At 46.0% G+C, this 10194-nt stretch overlaps 1 protein-coding gene across 1 annotated transcript; it reads right to left on the bottom strand.

The window, feature by feature from the left end:
* Nucleotides 1–859: 859 nt before the first annotated feature.
* LOC123398391 lies at nucleotides 860–1469 on the bottom strand. Its single transcript, XM_045092868.1, has one exon. The coding sequence runs from the start codon at nucleotides 1344–1346 to the stop codon at nucleotides 999–1001; it is 348 nt and encodes a 115-aa protein (XP_044948803.1). The 5' UTR covers nucleotides 1347–1469; the 3' UTR covers nucleotides 860–998.
* Between the last annotated feature and the right edge of the window lie 8725 nt (nucleotides 1470–10194).

Consider the following 10194-nt stretch of genomic DNA (forward strand, 5'->3'; position numbering starts at 1 on the left):
AGAACATGGGAAGGAAGGGGTTGGTTCGTTTCTGTCTGACCTGATCGATAGATTTATTGGGGGCGATGATCGAGAGGTCCATGGTCTGCATGCATCCATGCGCTACACCCACTTGGGCCAATGGGCCAAATCGTTGAGTCGTGATGCTTTGGGCTGAAATACCTAACTAGCAGGTTTAAGCGTACAGTTTCATATTTCCTTATACATACTCAGTATACACACTTGAAAATACCTAGTTTTTTTACAAAAATAATGGGTATTCAGAATTAAGGTGGGTCCGCCCCTGGTGACAGGAATGTAATTATCTCCAACTTTACAAGGGTAATGGGTCATTAATAATCCATAATCTAATTTTAGGTGAGCTAGAATAGATTGTGAGTTTTTAATAATCTGTCCATCTAGTTTTTGTAATCTACAGCATAATCTATTTTATTTAAACACATAATAGATTATAAAAACTGAATTATATAATCTAAGTGGTTCCAAACAGGATCTTATGTAGGCCGGTGCGATCACACTCACGCCCTTTACGTATCCGCAGTTCTTGGCCAGTTGCACTGCGGATCTGTCTTTGTTCTTTCCTTGTTCAAAGCAATGCTTTTCTTGTTGGTTTGGGCCTCTTGTGCATGGCGCGCCTCGCTTCTATTTTTGTCCCCTCTGCGCTTCGTTGTTGCCGTCGTTGCTAGTGCTTGTTATTAGTTTTTTTTTCCGACGACATTGGTTTCGTCTCCATTTAGTTCAGCTATGGTTCGACATTGCTTTTGCTGCTCGACCGCGCTTCTTTTTAATCCTTTTTCCGTTGTGACGGAGTGTAGAGGACGTGGATTGAAATCAAGACAATGTAAACTGGTTCATCACAAGAGGAAATTAAGGCAATTTACGGATCATATATAATCACAAGGTAGCATCGATACATTGGTAAGAAAAAGGGGAAATCTCACTCGATCAACACAAACCAATCAACTAATAGAAACCTTTACTACGCCTAGAACCAACAACTAATAATTAACCCTGTAGCCAGCAAAGAGGTTGAAGAGCGCCTGGTCGCCCAGGTGGTGCGCGGCGTAGATGAGGTCGATGGCGGCGTCGTGCGTCAGCCCGCGCACGAACTCGCCGTCAAACTGGCCCGCGTCCGCGCCGCCCGCCTCCGCCTCCGCTCGGGCCTGGTAGTACGCGACCGCCGTGGCGAGGCCCTTGCCGTTGACCCCCCGCGGCAGCTCCACGACGCGCTGCCCGGTCTCCAGCGCCGCCGCGACGCTCCCCGCCCGCTGCGCCACCGACGCCGGCACCGCGAACTTGGCCAGGTCCGCGCACCGCACCAGCACCGTCTGGTCCTCCCCCGCCATCGACACGATCCCTGTCTGTCTCTCTCTCGCCGAGATCGTTTGCTGGAGCTCTGCGTGCGCGGGGCTTCCAAAGCTGCGAGCGAGGACGATGGTTGTGTTTTCTCGCTGGGTGCCACGAGGGGAGGCGCGCGCGCGTATATATGGATGCACCCGCCGGGCACACAGCTCACGGGGATCACGTCCGACTCGGACGGCGGGACGTGGCATGTTCAGATCAAGGTGTTGTAAAGGTGGTTCCGTTTCGTGGCGTGATCGGGAAAGCGCCACTTCTGAGTCGATTTCTTTTCTTTTGGAAAACCCGTCTGTTTCGCGCGCATGCCGTTTTTGGCGGGCGATTTTGGGTTTCCCGTTGCTTGAAGAAAAAGTTGCGTTCTTTCTAAAAAAAGGAGAAATTTTACATTATACTATTTTTCTTTCCAAAAATAGTTATATTTTTCTGAAAAAAGAAGAGATTCATTTCCTGCCGCAGTTACTGACATGTGTATTCTTTTTACAAGTACTGATATGTATATTTGCAAAGCCCAAAGTCCAATTTTACATTATTTTTCTTTCCAAGAAAAGTTACCTTTTTTTGAAAAGAAAAGATACCCTTTTATTTCCCATGACCACACAATGTCATCCTCCAAAGTACAAACCATTGTCCAAATGAGTCTCCGTCACCAACACTCACAAGTCGATGTACTCCCTAAGCGACCCCTCGACCGGGTTTGAGCCTACCTCCCTAGCACATGCGCCATTGTCCAATGCCTAATGGACAGTCCGAAAGGTTCTCATGATGACAATAATCATGATCTCGATAGAAAGCCATCCGATAGATGCTCACACCAAGAAGGGCCAAAAGATAATCCCAACCCCTTCCAAACAAAGGATGATGACACAAACCTTGCAAGTTTCCCCGTGGATCCCCATCTGGGTGAGCTTCATCGGAAAGAGAATAAAGCTAAGAAAAAACACGTCATGACATCATCTGTTTCGCTTACCTAGACAAAACACACCATTCGTTGACGCCAAACAACATCCCTGGGATGAGGACAAGATGGGGGAGGTCTTATCCCCATAGTGGATGGTGCCATCGCCTCACCACCACCATCCAAATACCTAACCCTAACTAAATCTTAGTCCAGAAGAGACTATAAGGAACCTGAAAGGGAGGGAAACCGACGACGACAAAGCCTTACGAGGAAATCGTAACGCCCCTTTTCTCAAGAAGTGGATGGGGCTATACTCCCGCCATTTCCTACCTCCTTTCTATATTGAATATAAGCATTGTTTGACTTCCCGGGAATTTATTAAGAGAAAACGGGAAGCAAATTAAGAGGCATATCCATGTAGATTCCATAGTTTAATTATTAGTAACGAAATACTTGTTCTAGATATACTAGCAAACATGCCCATGCGTTGCAACATGGGATAAAAATAAGCATGCTTTAAGACTACCTTGAAAGTACGTGTCATATATTTCAACACAATGTACGTTCTTCGATTGAAAAAAGGTGAAGAATGTCTCCACGTGCATCGTGTCATGCTCTTTGGCTTGGTCTTATAGAGGAACGACGTTGACGACTTTGGGATGGGTCGGGCGTCGGCAACAAGCAACCGGTTCAAGCATAAATTCAATTTGATATTAGAGCGGTTCGACCAACGACGCCGATTCTAGGTTTTTTTCACCACTCTGAGATTAAACTTCTCCTCCCAAGAGCGTGTCATCCAATTAATCAAAGAAAAAAAAATCCGTTTCACCTTCATTAATAGTTCATCAAAGTTCAAATTTCCAATAGGTTGAGTCTTATTAGATTGATTTGTTCAAATTAGCCAAATAAAACTGACTGAGGGATTATATCCAATTTGACAGTGCCAATATCATTGGTGAGGACATATGTCGCGCCATGCATCGAAGCAGCGGCATCTATCTGAGGTATTCATCATGCTCACACCACTCAGCCCCTCGATATCAACCTTTCGGGCAAAGACTTACATGCACATGCGAACGGCGGTTGGGCCGCCTCCATCTGTGCATGCAAGCAGTGACTCCTCCGTGCGCCTGTGGCGACGCGTACAAGTAGATCAACGTCTATTGTATGCCAGATTCGATCTACACACACAAAAGAAATCATGCGACGAACACATACATGTGACAGATGGCATCAGAAAGATCATGCGAGCAATTGTTAGGGCATATTTCTCTCTAAGTGGTTTTGGTGATTGATGACAATGCATGTGCGGACTAATCGTGCGCATTGAGCATTTCAGATAATTTATGACTAGGCACAAGACGATTCGGTGCCCCTCGGAGTCTTTCAAAGACGGTTGCTTTCTACGTTTCTCTTTGATGGATTTGAGTCATAGGAAAGTCGCACTATTAAGAGGGGGTCCGCTTCGGAAAGGTTTGGGTGAAATCAACACGTACACATTTCCATTGCACCACCTTTCCCTTGTTTAAATGGAGCTCCAACATGTTTCCCCGTGTATGTGCAAAAGGGCCAGCGGTAGTACCGCTGGTGCCAGCGGTAGTACCGCTGGTGCCAGCGGTAGTACCGCAGGCACAACGGTAGTACCGCTCTCTGGGTGGTAGTAGTTTTTTTTACTACCGCTCTCTGGGCGGTAGTACCACGCTGCGGGCGGTAGTAATTTTTTACTACCGCTTCGTCGGACTTTTTGCGCATCGTTCTACCTCAGCAGTGGTGAGCACGGTAGTAATTTTTTACTACAGTGGTCGGTGAAATAGTTTTTCTTTCCAAAAATAGTTATATTTTTCTGAAAAAAGAAGAGATTCATTTCCTGCCGCAGTTACTTACTGACATGTGTATTCTTTTTACAAGTACTGATATGTATTTTTGCAAAGCCCAAAGCCCAATTTTACATTATTTTTCTTTCCAAGAAAAGTTAACTTTTTTTGAAAATAAAAGATACCCTTTCATTTCCCATGACCACACAATGTCATCCTTCAAAGTCCAAACCGTTGTCCAAATGAGTTTCCGCCGCCAACACTCACAAGTCCATGTACTCCCTAAGCGACCCCTCGTGCGGACTAATCGTGTGCATTGAGCATTTCAGATAATTTATGACTAGGCACAAGACGATTCGGTGCCCCTCGGAGTCTTTCAAAGACGGTTGCTTTCTACGTTTCTCTTTGATGGATTTGAGTCATAGGAAAGTCGCACTATTAAGAGGGGGTCCGCTTCGGAAAGGTTTGGGTGAAATCAACACGTACACATTTCCATTGCACCACCTTTCCCTTGTTTAAATGGAGCTCCAACATGTTTCCCCGTGTATGTGCAAAAGGGCCAGCGGTAGTACCGCTGGTGCCAGCGGTAGTACCGCTGGTGCCAGCGGTAGTACCGCAGGCACAACGGTAGTACCGCTCTCTGGGTGGTAGTAGTTTTTTTTACTACCGCTCTCTGGGCGGTAGTACCACGCTGCGGGCGGTAGTAATTTTTTACTACCGCTTCGTCGGACTTTTTGCGCATCGTTCTGCCTCAGCAGTGGTGAGCACGGTAGTAATTTTTTACTACAGTGGTCGGTGAAATAGTTTTTCTTTCCAAAAATAGTTATATTTTTCTGAAAAAAGAAGAGATTCATTTCCTGCCGCAGTTACTTACTGACATGTGTATTCTTTTTACAAGTACTGATATGTATTTTTGCAAAGCCCAAAGCCCAATTTTACATTATTTTTCTTTCCAAGAAAAGTTAACTTTTTTTGAAAATAAAAGATACCCTTTCATTTCCCATGACCACACAATGTCATCCTTCAAAGTCCAAACCGTTGTCCAAATGAGTTTCCGCCGCCAACACTCACAAGTCCATGTACTCCCTAAGCGACCCCTCGTGCGGACTAATCGTGTGCATTGAGCATTTCAGATAATTTATGACTAGGCACAAGACGATTCGGTGCCCCTCGGAGTCTTTCAAAGACGGTTGCTTTCTACGTTTCTCTTTGATGGATTTGAGTCATAGGAAAGTCGCACTATTAAGAGGGGGTCCGCTTCGGAAAGGTTTGGGTGAAATCAACACGTACACATTTCCATTGCACCACCTTTCCCTTGTTTAAATGGAGCTCCAACATGTTTCCCCGTGTATGTGCAAAAGGGCCAGCGGTAGTACCGCTGGTGCCAGCGGTAGTACCGCTGGTGCCAGCGGTAGTACCGCAGGCACAACGGTAGTACCGCTCTCTGGGTGGTAGTAGTTTTTTTTACTACCGCTCTCTGGGCGGTAGTACCACGCTGCGGGCGGTAGTAATTTTTTACTACCGCTTCGTCGGACTTTTTGCGCATCGTTCTGCCTCAGCAGTGGTGAGCACGGTAGTAATTTTTTACTACAGTGGTCGGTGAAATAGTTTTTCTTTCCAAAAATAGTTATATTTTTCTGAAAAAAGAAGAGATTCATTTCCTGCCGCAGTTACTTACTGACATGTGTATTCTTTTTACAAGTACTGATATGTATTTTTGCAAAGCCCAAAGCCCAATTTTACATTATTTTTCTTTCCAAGAAAAGTTAACTTTTTTTGAAAATAAAAGATACCCTTTCATTTCCCATGACCACACAATGTCATCCTTCAAAGTCCAAACCGTTGTCCAAATGAGTTTCCGCCGCCAACACTCACAAGTCCATGTACTCCCTAAGCGACCCCTCGTCCGGGTTTGAGCCTACCTTCCTAGGCCATGCGCCATTGTCCAACGCCTAATGGATAGTACGGAAGGTTCTCATGATGCCAATGATCATGGTTTCGATAAAAACCTCTTCGAAAGAAGCTCACGCCAAGGAGGGCCAAAAGATAATCCAAACTCCATCCAAACAAAGGATGATGACACAAACCTTGTAAGTTTCCCAGTTGATCCCCATCTGGCCGAGCTTCATCCGAAAGATAAGAAACCTAAGAAAAAAATACACATCATGACATCATCTGCTTCACTCACGTAGACAAAACGAAAACCAAAACAAGGCCCAAGATCTGGCTCTGACTAAAGCTCCACACACCATCCGTTGACGCCAAACAACATCCCTGGGTTGAGGACAAGATGGGGGAGGTCTTATCCTCATATTTGATGGTGCCATCGCCTCACCACCACCATCCAAATACCTAGATTTAACCCTAACTAAATCTTAGGCCAGAAAAGACTACACAAACAACCAGAAATGGATTCTACCCATCTCACTGGCGCCTGGAAGGGAGGGAAACCGGTGACGGCAGAGCCTTACGAGGAAATCATAGTGCCTCTTTTCTCAAAAAGTGGATGTGGCTATACTTCCGCCATTTCCTGCCTACTTTCTATATCAAATATAAACATTGTTTGTCTTCCGTGAAATTTATTAAGAGAAAATGGGAAGGAAATTAAGAAGCATATCCATGTAGATTTGATAGTTTACTCATCAGTAACGATTTTTTGATGTACTAGTAGACATGTCCGTGCTTTGCAATGGGAGATATGCCTATGCGTTGCAAATTGGAGGGTGAGGGAGGCCCTCAAGCTTATCGCATGGATTCTAAAAATCAAGCCCCCTTCAACATCTCCGCCGAGCACATCTCGCAATTATTCGCCCTCTGGATTCTGCATTGATGTCCATCTTGACGAGCTCACCGATGATGACAACGTATGAAAGCATACGACTAGTGGACACTAGTCGGCGGCCTCCGTGTATAAGGCTAAATTTCTTGGGATGGTCCTTTCTCCCATGGATAAGATGGTTTGGAAGGCTTGGGCGCCTCCAAAGGTTAAATGTTTTTTCTGGTTGGCTATTCAAGATATAATTTGGACGACGGATAGATTGGCAAAGCGCGGGTGGCCAAATTGTGATCTTTGCCCCCTATGCAAGAGGGTCCAAGAATGTGGAGCTCATCTCTTCTACAAATGCCACTTCACTCGCCGGCTATGGTCCTTCGTCATCGAGAAGTTCCACTTGTTCGGGCTCGACACTTTCACTTGGCCCTTGTTCGATTCGGTGGAGGCATGGTGGGCATGTACTTGTGCCGACGATATGCCAAACCAACATGCCAAGGCCTCCCTAACGATGCTCGTATCCTGGACCTTATGGAACGAGCGGAACACGAGGGGTTTCAAGCCAACCTTTGGGTCATCGCCGGTGCAAAAAAAAAAACTAGGGTCTTTTATTTTACGTGAGTGATCCGCATGCCGTGTGGTTGGGTGTTTGTAACAAACAAACTTTATTCCCTCTTATTTAATGGATGAGGCGAAGCTTTTAACTCCATTAAAAAAAAGCATGGCTTAAGTCTACCCTAAAAGTATGCTTTGGGATTGGTCAGGCGCCGGCGACAAGCAACTGGTTGAAGCATGAATTCAACTTGGTATTAGAGTGGTTCGATCAATGATGCAGAATCTAGGGTTTTTTCACCACTTCGAGATCATCTTCTCTACCCAAGAGCGTGTTGTCCAATTAACTAAAGAAGAAAATTTGTTTCACTTTCATAGATAGTTCATCGAAGTTCAAATTTCCACTAGGTTGAGTCTTATTAGATTGATTTGTTCAAATTAGCCAAATAAAACGGAATGAGGGATTATATCCAATCCGCCAACGACAATATCCTTGGTGCGTTGCATACATCGCGCCATGCATCGAAGCAACGACATCTATCTGAGGTATTCATCATGCTTACACCACTCAGCCCCTCGATATCAATTTTTTGGGCGAAGACTTCCATGCACATGCAAACAGCGGTTGCTTCGCCTGCATCTGCACATGCAAGCATTGACTTCTCTGTACGCCTTCAGCGACGCGTACAAGTAGATCGACGTCTATAGTCCGCCAGATCTGATCTACACACGCAAAAGAAATCCTGCGACGAACATATACGCATGACAGATGGCATCAGAAAAATCATGCAGACGATGATGAAATGCAACCTACACAATAGATCGGCTTCCACATGGAGAGGTCGTATCGGCAACTCAGGCACATAGCAAATGTGGTAACTTGAAACCGGCACTCAGACTCATCCATCCAGAAGTCAAAAATTCCAAAGGACATGAGGCCTGGAGCGCAGCCAACTATACATCTCCAAGTACCTCCATCCATGCAGCTATGCACATAAGCTCTATGCACTTGCATGCAAGGTAGAGATCTTGTCGTTGTCCAAGCCGCAGTGTGGGTAGCAGTGATGACGTGGCCTATATATGATGTGAGGCAGCTCACGCAAGGTTGTCGGTCGGCCCGGGCATGAGGCTCGGTTCAGGAGCGGCACCATTGAAGCTAGAGCCACACTGAGCCCGTGACAATACGAATCTAGACAGCGACGGGCATATGTATGGCTAAGTTAGCTAGAAAAGCAATCCATCTAGTTGTATGTGTATCATGTCAAGCGTTCACTAGTGGAAAACGGACCTTTGGCCGGAACCCTTTAGTCCCGGCCTGCCTCTGGGCCGGGACTAAAGGCCCGGCCACGTCGCCCCAATTCTCATATCCTCCCTCGAGGCTTTAGTCCCGGCCCGTAAGGAGCCTTTAGTCCTGGTTCGTGTCCCAAACCGGGACTAAAGGGCTACGCGGTGGGAAGCCCGCATGTGCGTCATCTTTAGTCCCGGTTTGTGTCTCAAACCGGGACTAAAGTCCTCTGCCTATATATAGCACAACCCCCATCTCCCCTCTTCGTTGCATTTTTCTTGGATGGAGGATTGTGGGTGGGTGCTTGCTCTCCACTTTTTTTGATGCACTAGAGGTGTTTGTTGAAATGTGTGTTAGAGCGATGCCGCTTCAGTTCACCGAACACAACTACGATATGAGATGCCTGAGCCACGCTTAAACCTCTTCCTCTTTATTTCTACTTATTCTAAAAGGTTAGCAACTATATTTCCTCGTTTAGACCGTGCGGTACTAATTTTTAGGATCGTGATTGTATTTGATATACTGTCGTATAACGCAGATGAGCCATCCATGGATGTACGGTGATCGACGCACAGCCGCTTACAGAGAAGGCATGCATTCTTTTCGAGATGCAGCCGATACGAACAAGCATGGTGGTGGCTATATGTTTTGTCCATGTGTTGAATGTCGGAATGAGAAGGATTACACTTCCTCAAGAGTCATTCAGAGCCACCTGCTTCGGTCATGTTTTATGTCGGGCTATAATGTTTGGACCAAGCACGGAGAAAGAGGGGTTATGATGGAAGACGGCGATGAAGAAGAAGAGAACGATGATGACAACTACCGATTTATGTTCCCTGAGTATGCTGATACTGCAATGGAAGACAATGAAGAAGAAGATCAGGATGAAGAACGGGAACCAGATGAGCCCGCTGATGATCTTGGCCGGGTCATTTCTGATGCACGGCGAGGTTGCAACACAGAAAAGGAGAGGTTGCAGTTCGAGCAGATGTTACAGGACCACAACTAATTGTTGTACCCAACTTGTGAAGATGGCCAGAAGAAGCTGGGTAGCACACTGGAATTGCTGAAGTGGAAGGCAGAGACCGGTGTGACTGACTCGTCATTCGAAAAGTTGCTGGTACTGATGAAGAAGATGCTTCCAAGAAAGAACGAATTGCCCGCCAGCACGTACGAAGCAAAGAAGCTTGTCTGCCCTCTAGGATTAGAGTGCAGAAGATACATGCATGCCCTAATGACTGCATCCTCTACCGCGGTGAGAAGTACGAGAATATGGATAAATGCCCGGTATGCACTGCATTGCGGTATAAGATCAGAAAAGATGACCCTGGTGATATTGAGGGCGAGCCACCCAGGAAGAGGGTTCCTGCCAAGGTGATGTGGTATGCTCCTATAATACCACGGTTGAAACGTCTGTTCAGAAATAAAGATCATGCGAAGTTGTTGCGATGGCACATGGAAGATCGTATGAAAGACGATAAGTTGAGGCACACCACTGATGGTCGGCAGTGGAGAA

The sequence above is a fragment of the Hordeum vulgare genome, chromosome 5H, assembly GCF_904849725.1.
Source record: "Hordeum vulgare subsp. vulgare chromosome 5H, MorexV3_pseudomolecules_assembly, whole genome shotgun sequence".
In the NCBI taxonomy this organism is placed as follows: Eukaryota; Viridiplantae; Streptophyta; class Magnoliopsida; order Poales; family Poaceae; genus Hordeum; species Hordeum vulgare.

Bases quoted from the DNA above. Each gene is read 5' to 3' on its own strand.
- LOC123398391 (XM_045092868.1), bottom strand. From the start codon at position 1,346: ATGGCGGGGGAGGACCAGACGGTGCTGGTGCGGTGCGCGGACCTGGCC.